The sequence below is a fragment of the Eptatretus burgeri genome, chromosome 16 (genome assembly GCF_056783735.1).
Source record: "Eptatretus burgeri isolate ZD-2024b chromosome 16, Ebu_testis_v1, whole genome shotgun sequence".
NCBI classification, from domain to species: Eukaryota; Metazoa; Chordata; class Myxini; order Myxiniformes; family Myxinidae; genus Eptatretus; species Eptatretus burgeri.
The window spans coordinates 63089141-63110244 of record NC_140976.1 but is presented as its reverse complement, the minus strand read 5'-3'; the positions used below and the strand labels follow the sequence as shown (position 1 = coordinate 63110244).

The following is a 21104-nucleotide window of genomic DNA, read 5'->3' as shown; positions in this document are numbered from 1 at the left end:
TAACATGTAGTGATCTGGAGGTTAGTCTCCTGACGCATTCGAGCGAGGTGAGTAGCAAGTTATATACATATATATTGTGAGGTTCTCACCATTTGCAGAGTATTTGGCAGTCCCAACCTCACTGCGATCCTCACCTGAAAGATGAATATTGATAAAGGTCACCATATATTGTTTGCCACAAAACATCTGGTGGCTGTCTGTGCTCAAATTGATTATGATGGTAAAGAAGGACGCATCGAACTGGAGCTTCACATTTAAAACAACTGGATTAAAATGCTAGCACGAGAACAAGTGAGTGTGAAAAAGTCCCTGCACACATGAACAGGAGAATGAGCTGGTGATAGACAAAGAACTTGGACTTAGGAAAGTAGACAGGGAACGATAAAATGGTTAAATACGTTTCATTCAATTATACAGAGGGAACACAAGGGCATTCAGGAGTTTATAGAAAACTGAGATAGATAAAGGTCACAATAACACAACTCAAGTCAGGTAAGTGATAAGAGGGAAAAAAGAAGAAAGAAACAGAAGGATCTCGTATCTGCTAGTGGGAAGAGGAACTGCCCATTTACATGCATTCTTTATCAACGAATGAGGCATCAATCTCATCTGGCTTCCCATGGGTGTACTGCATACAAAACAAAAACCTGTTAGGGAGTACATCGTAACCAACTTTCTACTAACAGAGATAAATAAGAACCGCCACTTGGAATGACAATGCGCAGTACCATTCGGTATGTGAGACCGGAGCCACCCTGTCTGTAAGGATGTGACCTGGTTCACGCCGCTGGTGTTGCACAAGTACTCTCCGATGGACACATCCCGAGAGAAACAGAGCAGCACCTGATGAGAGAACATCAGTGGATGCAGGATGTTACATCTAACGTGGTCATGAAATTCCAAATGTGCTAAGAGAGAAAACATAATTGCCCTGCTCACCTGATAAAGGTAGTCCTCAAACACAAAGTAGTAATCATCATTGCTTGCTGTCAACTTCACATCCTGACATGACATGATATCAGTCATGCTTGTTGTGTCAACAAAAATAAAAATAAAACTGTGATTCAACCAACAAACAGAAATATTGTTCTCAGATTATGCCTTTTGCACAACTCTCCTTTAAACATGCACATCACCACAATGGCTACAGCTCATAGTTTGTGTTTGCTTTCATTATTGGTCACTGATAACGTCATCATCTCAAAAAAAATTTAAATTCAAACAACATTTTTGATGAACAGGAGGATATCAGATTTATTTCATAAAATTTTACGACTCCTACATCAATGCATACAGAAACTAGAACGGCACTCGTAAGAGCGCATACCTCCGCCAGGCTAAACAATTTACGTTTTCTATCCCATTGTTGGGCTGGATTTGCATCCGGACCTGAACCAAAATCGAATCTGCTTGTTCTTGTCACACACCCAACCTGTCCACTAAGTTTCGTCCGAATCTGTCCATAACTTTTTGAAATATCATGCGATACAGTATACTGTACATCATTTCTGGCCCCATCTGTCAATGTTGAATGATTACTTAAGGAAAAAAAATAAAAAATTCTCAGATCCACATTCTGATCTTCACCAAAATTGAATCAATTCGTCCTTGTCACACATCCAACCTGTCCACCAAGTTTCGTCCGAATCCGTTCATAACTGTTGGAGATATCATGCTCACAGTCAAACAGACAAACAAACAGGGACGAATATATACATAACCTCTGCCCACCTTCGGTTGCAGAGGTAATTAAATTATTGGAAAGTCATAGTGTCCCTTCTGCCCAAACAGTCTGGCCACTCATCCATGACAATAAACTATAATGATTACGAGTACCTCACCTTGTAAATCAAGCTGTCCACAAGAAGCTCATTCAGGATCACAGCAGATTTCAACTGTTCAAAATGCTGCACCAGCTGGTGAAATAAAATTCACAAAGAACAAATTTAATTGGAATCACACACTTAGCTGTGAAGGAAACATCCTCCCCTAACTTTGTTGGACAACTCTCAAATGCCCGTCATACCCCGCGTAGTGTTTTCAGTCATCAGGCCAGGTCATCACAGTCGTTTTGTCATCCGAGTGGATCAGGTTTATGTTTCAAATCCCCTGAACTGCATCACATAAGCACAGGGTCGAAGGCAGAGGTGAATTTTTACACACTAACAAAGATGTCGTCCTTATGGACGGGTTAATTCCCCCACTTTTATCATGTCTACGATGTATTTTATTACCCTCGTCAGAGAGTATTGCATTTGTGTCCGTTTGTCTGTCTGTCTATCCACACACAATGTGCTAGCGTAGGTCACAATGCCTCCTGGTGATAGCCAGTATTACACATTATCTTTTTTTCAACCGAGTACCTCTATATATATGTACAATTAGAATATGAGTACTGTATGTCTATAAAGGCCGTACTATAAGAATGTGTGTACGTCGATAAAGTACATACTATTGGAACGTGAGTACCTCTATAAAAATAGGTACGATTGGAACGTGAATGTACAATAAAACTGAAAAGGTCTGTTTATCCTCTGTATGAACATAAACCTACGTCGTCAATGCATCATCTGCACACCACACACAAGAAGTTTGCTCTCTCGGTATGACTTGCAATACCGGCTTCCACCACATGGCGCAAAACGATACATATTTCCATAGAGAGAACTGGGCTGCTCCCCCCACCCTGAACCCGTGGGACTATGAATTATTTTTGTGAAGACCCTTCAACCCTGGCGAAGAATTGAGGTGAGTCCAAGAGGAGTTCTCGAATAATAGGATTTATTGAAGCAGCACACGCATGCATGCGAAATGTGACGCAACGACCCCAGTAGGCCTCCGAATCACATTAAAGTTCATATTACAAGCTCACACTTGTATATCCAAAGACTAGGTGGAGTTACAAAGGAGAACTGAGTGTGGACTTAAATAAAAATATGCAAGTGGGCTCTTGTCCCCCCTTCCTACACCTGAGGGGAAGTTGGAACGTTCAATCCTCAGACCTTGGAACCCAGCATCTTTCTCACAGTATTTTTCCCCCCTCCCCGCATCGGGCTGTTAAACATCCCTGGCTCATGTTCAGGAGAAGCAAAAGCCTTTGATAATGTATAAACAGTTTGCCAGACTGCTTGCCCAAGGACATACTCTAAGGCTTGTTTAAAGAAAGGGAAAGTGTCAGAAGTGCTTGCTTGTAACACATTTTAAAGCAAAGGCTTCACTAAAAAACACATTTTGAGGCAGCCAGGACAATGGTTTGAATCCTGACAAATGATTAATGCAATTACCGAATGTTTAAATATGGATCTAATGTGACCAATCTAATAATCACACCTGACAATTTTTAACCACATTAAACCTTCCCGTGCATACTCCACATGCAACGACCAGTTTCCAACTCCTTCTGTCCAGTGGGTTATGAATGCATAAAAGTCAAACAAATAAACAGAATTATATTTAGTACGATTAAACCAAAAGAGGAGAAGAGTAGGAGGAAAAGAGGAAGGCCAAAGAGGAGGTTTGTGGGTGTGGTGAGGGCGGACATGCGGGTGGTTGGTGTGACAATGGAAGATATGTGGAGGACAGAGCGAAATGGAGACGGATGATCCGCTGTGGCGACCCCTAATGGGAGCAGCCAGAAGAATAAGAAGAAGAAGAAGAATAAGAATAAGAATAAGAATAAGAAGAAGAAGAAGAAGAAGAAGAAGAAGAAGAAGAAGAAGAAACCAAACTTGCAATAATTCATACAATTTGTGTTTTCCTCAATGTATTGAACAGACAAACCAAATGTGACTGTCTAATAACTCTAATTGCAGTATAAAATGTTTTAAGCACACTGGGAGCATTCAACATTTCACTTGGAAGCCGTTTATAGAAGGCTACAATGTTTTCACATCTGGCTGCAACCCCATGAATGTTTCCTTGTCAAACTTTTAACGTTGATAACCAAGTAATTAATAGTGTGCCAATTTGGGTTTGGCTATTAAAAACCCTGAATTGGATATAGAAAAATCGCAGCCTGTGGAGGTAAACATAAAAATCATATCGAGGGGTTTCAGGACCCATGATGCATTGCTTGGGTGCCATATTGGTTGGTAAACTAAACAAGCGAGAAAAGGTCAAATTATTAGCGTAACCTGCCAATGCAGTAAGTCAGAATAATGAGATAAACGTGCTAGACTGTGCAGCTACTGATGCTGTCATGGCCAGGAAAGTGAATACAACCAACATGGGGGTGCGCACAGCATTATGGGATAGCTCTGAAAACCCTCCATGCACTCAACATTCCTGACGTGATTTGTGAGTCCATCATCCACCTTCTGCACGGTACTCTTAACAACAAATTATTTGGAACTTCTTTTTTCTATCATTTATCAACCACGGTCGTTCCGAAGGGTCAGAGAGGCTATTGTAATCGGTATTTGTGTCAGTCAGTGACTGTGTGAGTCCACATGCAGATCTAAGTAAAGAAAGACTGTTAATTCTCAGATGTAACGTCATCTATTGTTGCGGTTTTGGAAAGACTCCGCAGGGAGTTGCATTCAACAGCAAGCGGAAAGCGAGGCGCTCCTCGTGGGACACAAAGATACCAAGTGAGGCACTCCCGAAAACACCAAGGGGAAAGTGAGGGGCTCCTAGCGGAACACAAAGACACCAAGCGAGGAATTCCCTATGGCACCAGGCAAAGAGCGAGGAGCTCCAAGTGGAATGCAAAGGCGCCGAGCGAGACAGGCGCTGACCATCTCATGGAAGAATGGATTCTTTCACATCTTCGCACACACACACCATATACCCTTGCATCTTACAGTGCATACACCTCATTGACTTGCAGTCTTGTGAAGCATCAACTTGAGTCCAAACAGTTTTCTTCAGGACTATCAGAACATGATACCAAATGACATTGCACCTCCTACATGCATCTACAACCCTTTGGGACCCACGTAAACCAGCTGGCTTACGTAGAGGTAGGAAAGGGGTCGCCCATACCCCTCGACTTCTTCTTCTTCTTCTTTGTCATTCTACCTCCTTTTCTTACATAATTTCCTGTGTTGGGTGTGGTGATAAGGCAAATGCATGTGGTTCTTTTGTGTGCTAGGGGCTAAGACTGTTTCTTGTGTGACACTGCAATCTCCTGTAAGTACTTGCCTTTCAACAGAGACTTGTTATTTTCTAACCTGCTCGGTGTCTATTTTCCCCAATGTGGTTAAACATAGTATGTCATAAGTAGATAGGAGGTTGTACCCCACTGATTCACTACGGTTATAGAATAGCTGACATCTCACTTACAGTTCTGCTCGGCCGTACCTAATTAATTGATAGGAGTGGAGCATCGAGAGCATGGTTCCTCATCTGGGATAATAAAATCAATGGGAAGGTAATGCGAGATATGGGTGCGGGGGGACCCTTCCAGATTTAGTCACAACAGAAGGCGTCCGTGGTTGCTTCAAAACCTGTCGTGCCGGAGTTATCTGTGTGTGGCTCATCGGTTTTAAGGTCAAAGGTCGGGAAACGGGTCTGAGAGAGGCCACTCATGACCCGGCCGGCAAACCCGTAACACTATATTCCCTGGTGACACTGCATTTTAAAGCTCTTTCTATTTACTTTTCCATAATGAAATTGGAACAAAGTTGCCCATAGCAAGTGAAGAATGCCTAGATTCTATGCAGGATCTAGTCATGGTAAATTGTGTTTCAAGGTCATAACATTCGCAGCATTTCTCTCAAGCAGCTTGTAGCTCATCTCAGACCACAAGCAAGCCTAGCACACCCAAGAGACCTCAGTCACATTTTGAGCTGGCTCGTCAAGCCTGTGGTCTAAGGTGTGCTGTAAGCCCTGTGGGTTTGACTATTTCACCTGGGAGGCCTTAGGCACATTTGGACAAAAAGTTCTAATTTAACCACAAGTTGATTACATAACTTGGGTATGTAATAGTGTCCATATAAAATAGTGTCCAAGGAGACACTATTTTATGGTGCTGTGTTGTTACGGCTGTGGAAATTTACAATACACCAGAAAGGTCCTCAGGTTAGATATATCGATAAGTTCATGTGTAGTTAGTCCACACCCATTGTTTAGAGGGAATATGTGTGATTCATCCGGGCTGTGACGCTTTGAGTTAGCCATTTTTCTTTACCTGTCGTTATTTTTGAACAACCACGCCATCTCAACAATCACGCCATCTCAACAACCACGCCATCCACACCACAACGCCACTAAAGGAGCAACGAAACCAGCTCCACCCCAATTTCTCCTCCGGTAAACAAGTTTGACGGTTGGAAACCAACTCCCACCGCAATTTCTCTGGAATGTTCCTCCCCCCACCCATGCGCCGCGAAGGGTGGGGCGGGCGCAGGAGAAATAAAAGGGGCAAGAGGAGCGCCTGGAAAAAAGAGCGCAGATAGCAGAGACTTAGGGCAGTCGTGTGGAAGTCTTGGTCGTCGTGGTCTTGGTCCAAGTCTGTCGTGGTCCAAGTCTTCGTCACAGACAGACTTGGGGCAGTCAGGTGGAAGTCTTGTCCTAGTGGCTGTGGGGAGAAGGCGTCACGACCTGCCCACCGTTGCAAGGCCCGAGATCAGGCGCAGCTGTCCTAGTGACCGTGGGGAGAAGGCGTCACGACCTCCCCACCGTTGCAAGGCCCGAGATCAGGCGCGGCTGTCCTAGTGGCCGTGGGGAGAAGGCGTCACGACCTGCCCACCGTTGTAAGGCCTGAGATCAGGCGCGGCTGTCCTAGTGGCCGTGGGGAGAAGGCGTCACGACCTGCCCACCGTTGCAAGGCCCGAGATCAGGCGCGGCTATGCTAGTTGCCGTGGGGACGAGACGTCGCGACCTGCCCACCGTCGCACCACGAGGGTGCGGGTAAGACCCTTCGGTCTCATGGGCCTTTTCGGTCATCCACAGCCTACGGTCATAAAGGTCTACAGACCCCGTCTACCCCCTTGGCTGTGAGGGAGGTCTTTCTTTGTTTTTGTATGCATGCTGTGGCGCTTTGTCCTGCCAAGTAGAAACTGTGTAAGTGCTTGTAAATAATAATTATAGTCGGTCGTATTGCTTTTGCATTCTATTTGTTGCTTGTATATTGCATGACTGCCTTGCTTGTGTTGTGTGTGCAATATTTGCTTTGTAATAAATGTCCTTGTGTGAAATGTATCCCGTTCGTCGTCTTTCCCCATTGAAAGTGCCATCTTGAACCGCGGAATAAATTAGTAGTGGGTTTTGAACACCCGGGTAAAGAAGAGAATCTGATCCGTCAAGGTCGTCGATAACACCGCTCGGTTATTACTGTAGCACGGAACGGACCGCTTAAGCGGTTCGTGTCCTCGGCCGACCTGCGGCAAGGTACGATCGCCCGGTCGACCACTCGCGCAGGTACTTAGGTAGGTCGAATTTCGCGAGCAACCCTATCCTGCGCGGGTGGGCAATTGGCACGATCGTGGTGAGGTTAAACCCCCACCCGTGACTGGCTCCTGGCGGTAGTTCCAGGAGGGTCACGACTGAATTGCCCGTCCTGTTGGACGACGCGGTCGCGATTAGAGTTACGTGGCCGATCGCACGCCAGGCGGGCTAGAATTCATAACAATGTCAATGAGTGAATGAGTCTGGACTGGTTCTCAGATCTACTGTATCTATATACCCTGGTGAGGATCTGCATTGTTAAATACTGTACTCTGTCTTGTTACCCCATGCACGCAAAGCAAGAAGCGGGGTAAAGCAGTTGGTTCACTTCTGTCTGTCTGTCTCCACAAACATCCGTTTATGATCAAGGAACAACTAAATTTCAATTGAATGTTATATTTTGAACACGAATCGGAGCATGAATCGGAAAACGAACCTGTAGTTTAGCAGTACTTTGGCTCTGAATTTGTTCTGGTCATGCATGTGCAGAGAGGAGTGAGATAATTTTTTGTGTCTCGCAGCCAAACAGAATTGAAAATCATTTCAAATAGGAAACTTAGTCTTTAAAGATGTTATAAAGGACACAAACAACAGGCACAAAAAAACGAATGTAGCGTGTTTTATTGGGTGGTGTAATAAGGCCAAAAAAAAAAAAATGTTGCATTGGCGTAACCCGCCCGACCCTAAAAATTCTGCCGACCCTACGTTTTTTTTTTGTTTTTTTGCTATCGAAAAATTTTGCCGAAAAAATTTGAAAAAAAAATAAATTTATTGCTATTTTTGTTGTTTTGCTATCGTTTTCAAGTATCTTGTTGATTGCGATCGCGATCGCAAAAACCCGGAAGTGTTTCGGACAGAACCCGCCGACAAAAAGGGTGGTACTCGAGCCGGGGGAGATTTTGGGAGGGATTTATTAGGAAAAAAAAAAAAAAAGATCCCGACCGACCTACCCTATTTTTCAGTGACCCGTTACGCCAATGCAACTTTTTTTTTTGGCCTAAGATGCTGCATCAATGGCAGTAAACTTCCAAAATGTATTTTTTTTGATGACTTTTAAAATATTTATTTTATTTCGATTGAATTATATACTTGAACACTGTATAACACAAATTACATTTTTGGCACTTTCAAAAACCCGTTTACCAGTATTTTGACAAAATATTACAGCATTTTACATCATCTCAACCAATCAAATTTGCTGCTCACAGAGACTCCACCCATGTACTTGTTTCTCAAGATTGCGTGGGGTCAGGTGTTCTCTGAACTCTCTTGTTATTATTGTGATGTTTCACCGCTTGGTTATTTTGAAAATCAGTTTCTCTTGGACTCGGAACTATCCAATTCCTGGGAATCCAAGGCGTCTCCAAGGTATTGTATGTTTTACCAGTAGAAAGTTAATAATCTACCTTGAGTTCCTGGTATTTATCTTTTTTCTCTTTTCTTCCAATTTCCTGTCTTTGGTACATGCAATCCTCTTCTTCTTTCGGCTGCTCCCATTAGGGGTCGCCACACCGGATCATCCATGTGATCCGCATAGTGATTTGACACAGGTTTTACGCCGGATGCCCTTCCTGACGCAACCCTGGTTGCCTCTTACGACACAGGGATATGGTACACCTATTTTAACCGGGGTATACACCGGCCCAGTATACTGGTACTCATTTCGCCGACCTCGGAAGGATGACAGGCTGAGTCAACCCCCTGGTGTATTAATTCAGTGGCCCAACAACGGGGCTTGGACTCAGGACCTTTTGGATCCCAAGCCGCTGCCCTAACCACTGCGCCAACACACCAGGCTTGCACGGTACATGCAATATATTTGTATATTATTGTGGTGTCCCAATTTACTTTGTCCACTATTATGTATTATATTATTACTAGCAGAGTACCCGCCCCACGGGCGATCTTGTTCCAAGCATGCAACACGTTTTTCTGACGCATCCCTTTATTTGGGCGGTGTTTCGGCAACTGACTGCTCTGTATAAGCAAAAACAAAAAAACCCACGAAGTTTCGTGCATGAAGCAAAAACATACCTACTGATTATAATTCAAAAACACCTCACTCCACTGGAAAATGTGGGTACAGAAATACAGAACTGTAAATAAAAACAAATTTTACATTTTCTTCTTTGGATCTTGTGTTAATAAATTAGTGTGGTGTTGATGTCACACAGGCATGATGGGTTGAATGGCCTCTACCTGTGTCTGATTTCCTTGTATAATCCTTGTATAGTAAATGGTGGAGACTTGTAATACCCTCCCCACCTGGAGGCGGCGCAACACGACACACATTTACATTGAGAATTTGCATCCCCCCGATCAACCCACCCACCTCCCCAAGACCACCGGTGAATATCAAAACCCCTATACATTAATTGGAGTTATGCAGATCCTCTGTAGTAAGTCGGGATGTATTTGGGCCAGAACTGTAGGAAGAGTAGCCCAACAAAAAAACTCACAAACAAACAAACAAACCCACAAACACTGGTTCATGTATTATAGTAAGGATTATTTTAGCAATGAAGTGATAGTTAATGACACCTAATTCAATACAGTTGATTAATGGTTGGAGCATCCGCTCAGTCTGGGAGGTCGGTGGTTCAAATCCCGGCCGAGTCATACCAAAGACTTTAAAAATGGTGCGTGTTGCTTCCTTGCTCGACATTCAGCATTTAAAAGGATAAGAGCATGGACAATCCCCATAGGCTGGCATCCATGGGGCTCCTCCTTGAAAAATGCCCGCTGAGTGCGGTGAGAGAAGTGGCACCATTGTTGTGACATTGCTGGTACCCAGAGTACCCCAAGAAGTGACGGCACTTTCCCCCAAGCTCAGTGGCTGTGTTTGTCTCATCTAACAGTCTTGTGTCGTGTCCATGTGTGTGAGATGTGTCTGGCAGCTCCTCAATGAGCCTTAGATATCCTGTTAAAAAATAAAATAAAACAAGTGAAATCCTTCAATACAGCGCGTGTGGTGAAGCAAATGAGTACACTAATGTTAAAATATGCAATTTATGCTTTTTCAGTTGAAAAACAATTAAAAAGCGTACTTAATATTTGAAATGTAAAAATCTTGTTATTATTGTGATAAGCACCTTTATATATAACAGAAGGAATGAAATTGTTCGATACAGCGTGGCAGGAGGCCGCAAAAGAATGATGTAAAATAAGAAGAACTTAGCTTTCAGCATTCGGCAATCGGCACGAAATGCGATGGTGGGCGGAAATGACGTCTTTCGTTCGTTCATACATGAGAGGGGTGCGTTTCTTGGTTTTTTTCCCGTCAAGCAATAAATTAAATGGTTTTCACATATATAACACATTAGTTTCACAAATTTCCATTTAAATACTCAGGTATTTCCGTCAATTCTCGCTATTTCCGTCTAGGTTACGCACTGCATCTACCAGACGGCTGTCTTGAGGCACGTGGGGGGGGGGGAGGGGACAGGGGACACCGGAGACATGGTAGACACCGGGGACATTTCAAACTCGGTGCGATTATATACAGCGCACGCGCTGTTATAAAAACATTGCACATTTTTATTAATGTTAATTTTAATTTAAACATTGCAGAGGAAATTTAAGAATCCTGCCCAGAAGATCATTGACAGTTTTTTGGTTGTAAAATTCCTATTGCATATGTCTAACATTTCATCTCCAAATCTCATGGACCATATGATGATGAAGAGGCATGTTTGAGCACACACCGTTTTCACCATAATTTCTAAATGGCTAATCCCATCTTAATAATATTTCCAGGGATGACCGATTTCCTCATCCTGTGCTGAAAAGTGATAATTAGGTAATAAAGCCATATCATCAATATGAATGACCCAATCAACCAGTACATAGCTTTTGAGTGGAGCTTTACTGTTACAAGGATAGAGGTCGCAAGGCTCTGGGATAAATTGAAGCCATTTTGTTGGCTCTTCTACAGCTATGTGCTATTTTAGCTATCAATCGGCTGTGCATACATGAGTACAAAGACAAATTATTCACCTGAAATATTGGTCACGTGTCAAAAAGGTAACCACGCACTGGAAATGCAAAGATTTTGAGCAATTGACTGTACAAAAGTTGTGTTCCCAATAAATGTATATTTCCTGTTTTGAACATCAAATTCATAGTGAGTGATTAGGACCACTTTCAATATGAAAAACAATCCAAAGCAGTGCAAAGGTTATGCAATTTTTGCCTGATTTCTATGATCTTTGTATACAAGACCTAGGATTGCAAAAGAGCAAGACAGCAATCCATGGGGCGCCTCCTTGAAAAATGCCCGCTGAGTGCGGTGAGAGAAGTGGCACCATTGTTGTGACATTGCTGGTACCCAGAGTACCCCAAGAAGTGACGGCACTTTCCCCAAGCTCAGTGGCTGTGTTTGTCTCATCTAACAGTCTTGTGTCGTGTCCATGTGTGTGAGATGTGTCTGGCAGCTCCTCAATGAGCCTTAGATATCCTGTTAAAAAATAAAATAAAACAAGTGAAATCCTTCAATACAGCGCGTGTGGTGAAGCAAATGAGTACACTAATGTTAAAATATGCAATTTATGCTTTTTCAGTTGAAAAACAATTAAAAAGCGTACTTAATATTTGAAATGTAAAAATCTTGTTATTATTGTGATAAGCACCTTTATATATAACAGAAGGAATGAAATTGTTCGATACAGCGTGGCAGGAGGCCGCAAAAGAATGATGTAAAATAAGAAGAACTTAGCTTTCAGCATTCGGCAATCGGCACGAAATGCGATGGTGGGCGGAAATGACGTCTTTCGTTCGTTCATACATGAGAGGGGTGCGTTTCTTGGTTTTTTTCCCGTCAAGCAATAAATTAAATGGTTTTCACATATATAACACATTAGTTTCACAAATTTCCATTTAAATACTCAGGTATTTCCGTCAATTCTCGCTATTTCCGTCTAGGTTACGCACTGCATCTACCAGACGGCTGTCTTGAGGCACGTGGGGGGGGGGGGGGAGGGGACAGGGGACACCGGAGACGTGGTAGACACCGGGGACATTTCAAACTCGGTGCGATTATATACAGCGCACGCGCTGTTATAAAAACATTGCACATTTTTATTAATGTTAATTTTAATTTAAACATTGCAGAGGAAATTTAAGAATCCTGCCCAGAAGATCATTGACAGTTTTTTAGTTGTAAAATTCCTATTGCATATGTCTAACATATCATCTCCAAATCTCATGGACCATATGATGATGAAGAGGCATGTTTGAGCACACACCGTTTTCACCATAATTTCTAAATGGCTAATCCCATCTTAATAATATTTCCAGGGATGACCGATTTCCTCATCCTGTGCTGAAAAGTGATAATTAGGTAATGAAGCCATATCATCAATATGAATGACCCAATCAACCAGTACATAGCTTTTGAGTGGAGCTTTACTGTTACAAGGATAGAGGTCGCAAGGCTCTGGGATAAATTGAAGCCATTTTGTTGGCTCTTCTACAGCTATGTGCTATTTTAGCTATCAATCGGCTGTGCATACATGAGTACAAAGACAAATTATTCACCTGAAATATTGGTCACGTGTCAAAAAGGTAACCACGCACTGGAAATGCAAAGATTTTGAGCAATTGACTGTACAAAAGTTGTGTTCCCAATAAATGTATATTTCCTGTTTTGAACATCAAATTCATAGTGAGTGATTAGGACCACTTTCAATATGAAAAACAATCCAAAGCAGTGCAAAGGTTATGCAATTTTTGCCTGATTTCTATGATCTTTGTATACAAGACCTAGGATTGCAAAAGAGCAAGACAGCAAAGGATAGAATGTTATCAGACTGAATGTGGGGTCATTCTGAGAACACCTGTTGGCCACAAAAAATAGGATAAACAAAGAGGAAACAAGGGAGAGGGATACTTGCGGGAAAGTGGAATAAGTGTGGAGAGGTTTAGCAGATGCAGAAGAGATCACAATGAGGGATGTAAGATGACATGAGACGGCGGTGGCTGCCACCCTAAAACCGTAGAGGGATGAGTGGAATGCAACTGTCAGAGATGCAGTTCCATAGGCATGAACAAAGAGGAGCAAAGGAGTGGAGATGAGCAGTATGCCTCATGTATTTTGAAACGTTAACCACAAGGTGGTTACTGGAAGAACGCCTGCCATCTTTGAGGGGTTGGGGAGGAGGGGAGTGTGATATAAGAGTAAGGTGCAAGCAACACCAGAAGAGGTAGTTAAAAACAAAGGCCAGCATGAGAACATAAGTGAGAAATTGTCTACAAAATCATAAAGTTTTGAAAGTGAGTAGAGAGGTCATTATTGTCGACAAGAGCAAAAAAAAAAAAATGGGCCCAAGACCCTGCCTCAAGGAACTCTGGCATCCAATAGGAGAGGAAATGATAGAATACTGTTCAGAGCTATGTACTGTTTGTGCGCGTGAAGAAAGTCCATGAGCCAGGAATGAAGATGACTCTGGATGTTACGGGCTGAAAGCTTCACAAGCAGAGTGGGGTGTCTGATAATGTTAAAGGTCATGGATGCGTGCGGAGACATCCCTAGCCTATTGTATTGAGATTCAGGTCAAAAGGCCCAGGGTATATTGTGGAGACATCTTTAACCATACCTATATCCATTGATGAGAAAGAAGCAGCAGCTGATCTGGAATTGAAGGGCCCGGATGGAATCAAAACTATTTTAGGTCACAATAAATAAACACAAAAGATGTGTGCATAGCACAATACTTGTGAAATCCAAATAAACAATAATTGCCATGGAAACAGCAATTTGGTAATTTTGAAACTTTGACCTATCAAATGTTTTACATGATGGAATGTTGTGCATGCCAAATTTGATTGATACATTTTTAATTGCCACCTAATATGTGTTTTGCATCTTTTGAATGGCATTGACCTAGACCTTGACAAATTTTGACCATCTATATATATATATATATATATATATATATATATATATATATATATATATATATATATATATATATATATATATATATATATATATATATATATATACTACACATGCATGCGTACACACAAGCTGTGTAAGTTTCAATCTGATATTTTGAAAAAAAATTCCTCAAGTTTGGCAATAATTTTCTTTAGCGGCCACCATTCTCCCACCTTTCTTGTGAGGTCAGCCGTGGGAAGCTTTGCCCGATTCTTCATGAATCGGCTGTCCAGGCCTGACGTTCGAGCACTTATGGCAGGGAAATTTGGCCAGGGTGCCGACGGTAGCCCACATACTCTTCAATAAGGACACCATCGGGTCTTTAAAGACCACCAACGAATGCCAGCAGACGGGACTCCCGTTTAACGTACATCCAAGGGACGGCACGGCACACACATTGATGGAATACCCTGCCTGTGAAATACCAGGCTGACAGTTTATAGCTAGGTTGAGAATTAAACCCAGGCAGACAGCATAAAGGCGAGTGTGCATACCTCTAGGCCATCCTGCCAGCCATGAGGTTTGGCAAAAATAAAATAACAAAAAATATCCAATTTGATTGTACTGGGGTGAAATTGTTGTCATAGACCCCATTTTCTCTTTGCCACGTAGGACTTTTTCGATGCTACGTCGGACTTTTTTCTATTCCAAGTGGGACTTTTCCTCTATGCTGCGAACCAAGATGAGCACAACCTGAAAAAAAGAGAAAGATAAATTTAATTCACTGATTCTATTTTGTGCCCTCTTTACTTGGTATCGCCATGATTTACCAATGGGACCTTTTGATTTTGACTGGTGAACCTCAAGTGTTATTGCAGAAGGCTTGGATTCAATTGATGGCCGAGTGGCATGCAAACATTCACAAATCAAATGGAAGACCAAGAAGGAACCCGAAAAAGTCAAGAGCAAAGACGGAGTCATCAGAAGGAACCTGGATAGGATTCGGATTTCAGCCGCTACTCCACTCCCCTCAAACCCATCCAGGTACAGCCAAGTGAGCCTTACAGAAAACTTTCTGCAAGAATTCACTTCTCCTTAGAAAGATAGATAATGAAAGAGAGGAATAGAGAGTAAAAGAGAAGAAAGAGAAGAAAAAGCAAGAATTAAAATTAATAAAGGGAAGACATTCACAAATAGTACATACATGAAAATCCGAATGCCACACACCCCATCGGCTGCCGGACCAGTTTCATCACTTATTGGTGAATCATCAGCAACAGCGCAGACAAAAATGCATACCAACAAGGCGCCCAAGCATGGACCACATGCAAATGTCCAAAAGCAATCAACATATAAATGAAACACAAAGAACCACTTTCATCATTTAACCACAACCACCAATGACTTTGCAGCTGTGGAGGAATTCTGACAAGGGTTTGAAACATCAAAGGGCTTACCTTGGGTAGCCATTCATTGCTTTACGCAGCCTTCTTTGGCTAGAATCGATTTATTTATATAATCCTAGCCAACTGGGTTAATTGATTTGATGAGAGCGAATTGGTTTTATTACTCCTCCAGTCACAGGTGAGAGAATTGAGCAGGTTTCTGCGTTTCATATATGTAAATGCAGTATATGCTGAATAGAGATTTACATCTCTCCAAAGTTCAATATCGCATGAACATAATAAATTGCATTACCTCCAAGCCAGGACTGATACCAAGTGCCAGCAGCCACAGTTTGGCTCGTAGGCCGGTGGGGCATCCCTTCCGTGCATAGCATTGTGCTGCGGAACTTTCTCCCACCGACAGCACTGCACGTACAGGGTAAACACAAAAAACATGCGAAACATTGAATGATAAACACCAAGTTAGAAGAGTACATATATGGCTCTACTATCAGATTTGAAAAACTGTATACTCACATGAATGTAATAGAATACTTGCCATGAAAAAGGATAGTAAAATAACAGTAATAATAAGAAATACACTGAGTAAAAATATTGTTAAACCTCCTTATGCCATCCATTGACCATGCAGCCACCTATTTCATATGACCAGGAATAAGGGATGACTATAAATTGCAGGTTTTATTGTTGTAGTTTAATAAAGTGAAGGCCCAATTAATTAGCTAGCTATCATGTGCAGCCTGTGGCTGCTGGTTGCATTATTTTCTGGGGGCACAGCTGTGTTGCTGATGTAGTGCCCTCTATTACCAGTACACTGGTACTCATTTCACCAACTGTGAAAGGATGGCAGGCTGAGTCAACTCCACCTGATGTTAATTCAATGACCGACAGGGGCTCACCCTCAAGAACCTAAGATCTCAAGCCAGCCACCTTAATCATTAAGCATCTTAAGCCAGCCACCTTAACCATTAAGCCAACACCAGGCTTAAGGCCAAACTCATTCAAGTCAACAAAGATCCTGAGATTGTTCATTCAGTGGGTCTAAAAGTCTACAAGGTATGTTCCCACTGGGTGGTTTCCAATAGTGATAAAATAGAGAAGGTGCATGTATAGAATGATGCAAAAACATGAGTACAAAGGAAATAAAAAACTTGGATTCTAAAGAAACCAGCGACGCCAAACTTACCTGTTTCTCCCAGATTTTGTCTTTCTGTCTCAAAGAAACCTGGAGATGGCAAAATGAATGAGCTTCACATTCAACAATTAAAAATGCAGTTGAAATTGAAACAATTATCGGGTTCATTGCTAGTATATGCAATGTATAGAAGAGCCTGTTCTTTGAAATGGGTTAACTCTCCCCAAATGGGTAGATTTTAGAATGACTTTTAATACCCCATCCCACCAGGAAAGGTGCAATGTCATATTTCAGATTGTGATGTACCATACTCTGTCAGTGCTGCTGAAAGCAGTTTCTTGGCAGAGGTTATACTGGGTAGTTTGCCATTGTCTTCCCAGCAGTAGTTAAATCAGGAATTTGGAATTTGGTCATGGTGCCAGCAAAAGCTAGCCTACTTTTCGCGAAGGTCACCTTGGGATATTTAATGTCCACCAACGAATGCTGGCAGACGGGACACCCAGTTTAACGTCCATCCAGGAGATGGCACGCATGTTGATGAATTGCCCCAACTGTGAAACACCGGGATGACAGTTTATAGCTGGGCCGAGGTTCGAATGCCGAGGTTCAAACCCACAGTTTAGAGTTGGGTGTGCGTACCTCCAGGTCATCCTGCCAGCCTATGCTATATTTACATTCAGAGAATTAGCATCCGCCCCTGACCCTGAATCCCTTCAACTCATTCTATCAAGTGGTTCAGCAGTGCCTACAAGTCAAAACACACACACACACACACACACACACACACACACACACACACACACACACACACACACACACACACACACACACACACACACACACACACACAGACCTCAAATTATACTTTGATACGATGAGGGAATGAAAGCAAAAGCGAAAAACAGGAAGAGAGGGAGAGAGAGAAAAGAACAGAAAACGGATTCTGGGAGAAAGGGAAGAGAAGGGAAGAAGACAGGGAGAAGGTTGAAGTAAAGAGGAAGGGGAATAAAAAGGAGTGAACAGAAAAGACGGTGGTTGTAGCATATTGAAGCTTCTTCCTGACCCTTAGATCAGTGTATAACAGAAGGGAGGGAACAAATTTGTGTGCAGAATAAGATGACCCCTTTGATTCTCACGTGAAATACATGTGTGATGTTACATGTGTATTTGGACCAATGGTGAATGCCTTCGCCTCCACACATATATTACTAGCAAGTTAACTGACATTCCATTATCGATTTAAAGGTGTATGCTTTTCATCTGGAGATGATGTCAAGTGAAAACTTTGAAAATGATCAGATGTCACCATTTTGTGTGAACAAAGTATGCCTCGTTTTATCTCGTCACAAGTTCTAGAGTGATTTAGGCGGTGTATTGGTTCACTTTGACATTAACGTGTGTGTGTGTGTGTGTGTGTGTGTGTGTGTGTGTGTGTGTGTGTGTGTGTGTGTGTGTGTGTGTGTGTGTGTGTGTGTCCTCCATAACCATAAAACCTTGCAGCCTGACATTTGCATGCACACTAAGAAAACTCCAAGGCAGTGTAAGAGTGAAAATTGGGTGTTTGAGTTAATTAAAACACCCCTTTTGAAGATAATTAATGGCATTGTGTGTGTGTGTCTATCCAAGTGTGTGTGTCTTTTGGCAGTGTCAACTGCCAAAGATAATTAGTGTGTGTGTGTCTATCCAGGCCATAACTTTTTTAGCATTTGAGTTTTTGCCATCAAATTTTCAACAAAGCTTTACTCTAAGAATATGGAGAAGACAAATTGATAATTTGGTCAAAAGGTCAAAGGTACCGTTTAGCCTATGGAATTAGAAGAAGTCCAAATACAAACCAGACGGGCTTGGCATTTTCAGATGCTTTCTAGTTTATTATATATCCATGTATAATGTTTGTTGCTTGGTTGGTTGGTATGGGATAATTGGTCCATACTTCTTTGAAGATGACCAGGGACGCACTTGCACGGTAAAGCAGAGGAACTATCGCGAAATGATTCAGGAATTCTATCTGCCTGAGCTACGTACTCAGGCCCGTAGGAGAAACAACCTGATCCAGATGAGAACCCAGTGATTCCAGCAGGATGGGGCACCGCCCCATACAGCCAGGGGAACAAGGCGTTTTCTCAACCAACATTTTGAGGGCCGCTTTATCTCCCTCTACGAAGACGTTGAGTGGCCATCGTATTCCCCTGACCTTACTCCTCCAGACTTCTTCTTGTGGGGGTATCTCAAGGACAGGATCTATGGAAACCCTAGGCCTCAGACTCTTGATCAGCTGAAGGAAAACATCCACTGAGAAATCCAGAACATTCCTCAGGAAACGTTTCCCAAAGTGATGGAGAACATGACAACGCGTTTGCAGGCAGTGATCGGACAATGTGGAGCCTACGTCGAACATGTGGTCCAAAAGAAAACGACGATTCTATACCAAAATTTAAATTTTGGTGGCAATTTTGACATTGGTACAATAAACTTCAACCTTTCAGCTTTCTATACAGCCATATGTCTTTTAAAAAAAATAATGTTATGACCATCCTCTTTGCAGATGAAAAGTTGTATATATTTTTGGGACACCCTGTATATTGCTGGAATGTTGCGAAAGACTGTGACGCAACCCGTTCATTCAAGCTGTGTAAGTGGAGCACACAGCAAGCTCAGTCCTGTTACTTTTTCGACGGACATCACATATACATATATATATATATATACATATATATATATATATATATATATATATATATATATATATATATATATATATATATATATATATATATATATATATACATACATACATACAGGGTAGCCCGAAATTTACTTTACCACTGATAAATTTCTCGCACTTCCCTCCGTCCCTTCCCCTCTGCCCTCGCCCCTCGCCCACTATGGTATGCAGAAACACTGACTCAGAAGAATGATGGAGCACATGCAGATACAATGACAAATTAATTATTGGAAGTACTGTACAATAAAACCTGTATATTAAAAGAGTTCAAGAACAATGCTTCACTGGGAAGGGGTAAAGTAACTTTCAGGCCACCCTGTATATTGTTACGGCTGTGGAAATTCACAGAACACCATTCAGGTTCCCTGAAGATCAGTTATTTTGATGTGTGTGTTCCAGGTTAGATTTCCCCACCAATATATAACGGGAATTGTTCGTGTGCCGGGCTGTGCATCTCTGAGTTAGCCGTTATTCTGTTCTATCTTTTATTTCAAATAAAGAACAACTCAACAACCTCGTCAATCTCCACAACACAGCGACCCTCCTCTACAAACAAAAACACCACTCCCAGAAAGCCACCTGAAGAAGGAAACAGAAATGACGGTTGGGGCGGGTCCCTCAGAACGACGTAAACACGGATGATGGTTATTACAACAACAACAGAGCCAAGCTAATCACTCCTGGGATTTTCCCCTGCGGGCCGGGAAGGGAGGGGCGAACACCCCGGACCCGATAAAAGCCGCGTTCTCTGGCCGAAAAGGCAGTTGAGTTGGTGTGGGGAGCTCGGAGTCGGTGGGAGTTGGGAGTGGAGAGACGCCCCGTTGAGAGCTGGAGAGTTCGGAGGTGGGAGTGTTGGAGTGCGGGCAGTTGGTTCGCTGGAAGGTTCGCCGGCGCAACCAGAAGGCCGGAGTCGAGACTCGTTCACTCCTCCAGCGGGTCATCGGCTAAGCCAGGCCGCAGTGGAGGCCGGACAACCAAGGGAGCCAGTTGGAGCTCGGGGGTCCGGGCAAAGACACCGAGGGTCGCCGAATAAGGACCCATCGAGTCACTATGAGGGTGGCCAGGTAGCCCGCCCGGTCTCTCGGAGCCCCTTCGGTCATCCCGGCTCTGAGAAATTATAAAGGCTCATGAGCCTGGTTCTTTCTTTCTTGGGTTTTGCATGAAAGTCTGTGGCGCCTTGTCCTTAAGTAGTGAATTGTGTAAGTGCATGTACATTATAAATAGACATCGGCTGTAGGCTTTTTGCTTGTGTCCTGTCCCCATCCCCCCATTGAATCATTGCATTGCTTGTACACAAATAAATGTCCCCATTGTTGAATGTCAACCCGCTCGTTGCGTCCCTTTCTCCATTGACTGCCATGATGCGTTCGGGAAATTAGCTGGCTGATTATCAAGCCGATAAAACGTACATCTGGTCCGATGGGACTTGGCGATATAAAACCGCTCGGCAATCACATACGGAACGAGCTGCTTAAGCGACTCGTTTTCGTGCAGGCCCCGTCGAGCTATAAACTCCCGGTATCTCTGTCCGCGCGAATAATTAGGTACATCGACAATTCGGCGAGCGACCCT

General features: G+C 42.8%; 1 protein-coding gene across 10 annotated transcripts in view; it reads right to left on the bottom strand.

The window, feature by feature from the left end:
- The window catches only part of TBC1D19 (TBC1 domain family member 19), a 93307-nt gene that overhangs the window by 15831 nt on the left and 56372 nt on the right, over window positions 1-21104 (bottom strand). For 8 of the 10 annotated variants that reach the window (XR_015052160.1, XR_015052159.1, XM_085858798.1 and 5 more), the window contains 7 exons: window positions 16859-16897; window positions 15965-16077; window positions 1842-1916; window positions 940-1002; window positions 729-843; window positions 573-647; window positions 90-134 (listed from right to left, as the gene is read on the bottom strand). Coding sequence is in view for 8 of the 10 variants with exons in the window: in XM_085858798.1 (XP_085714924.1) it covers window positions 90-134; window positions 573-647; window positions 729-843; window positions 940-1002; window positions 1842-1916; window positions 15965-16077; window positions 16859-16897 (525 nt within the window). In the remaining 2 variants the exon portion in view is untranslated. The remainder of the gene's footprint in view (window positions 1-89; window positions 135-572; window positions 648-728; window positions 844-939; window positions 1003-1841; window positions 1917-15964; window positions 16078-16858; window positions 16898-21104) is intronic. The other 2 variants (XM_085858799.1, XM_085858800.1) reach the window with 1 other exon arrangement.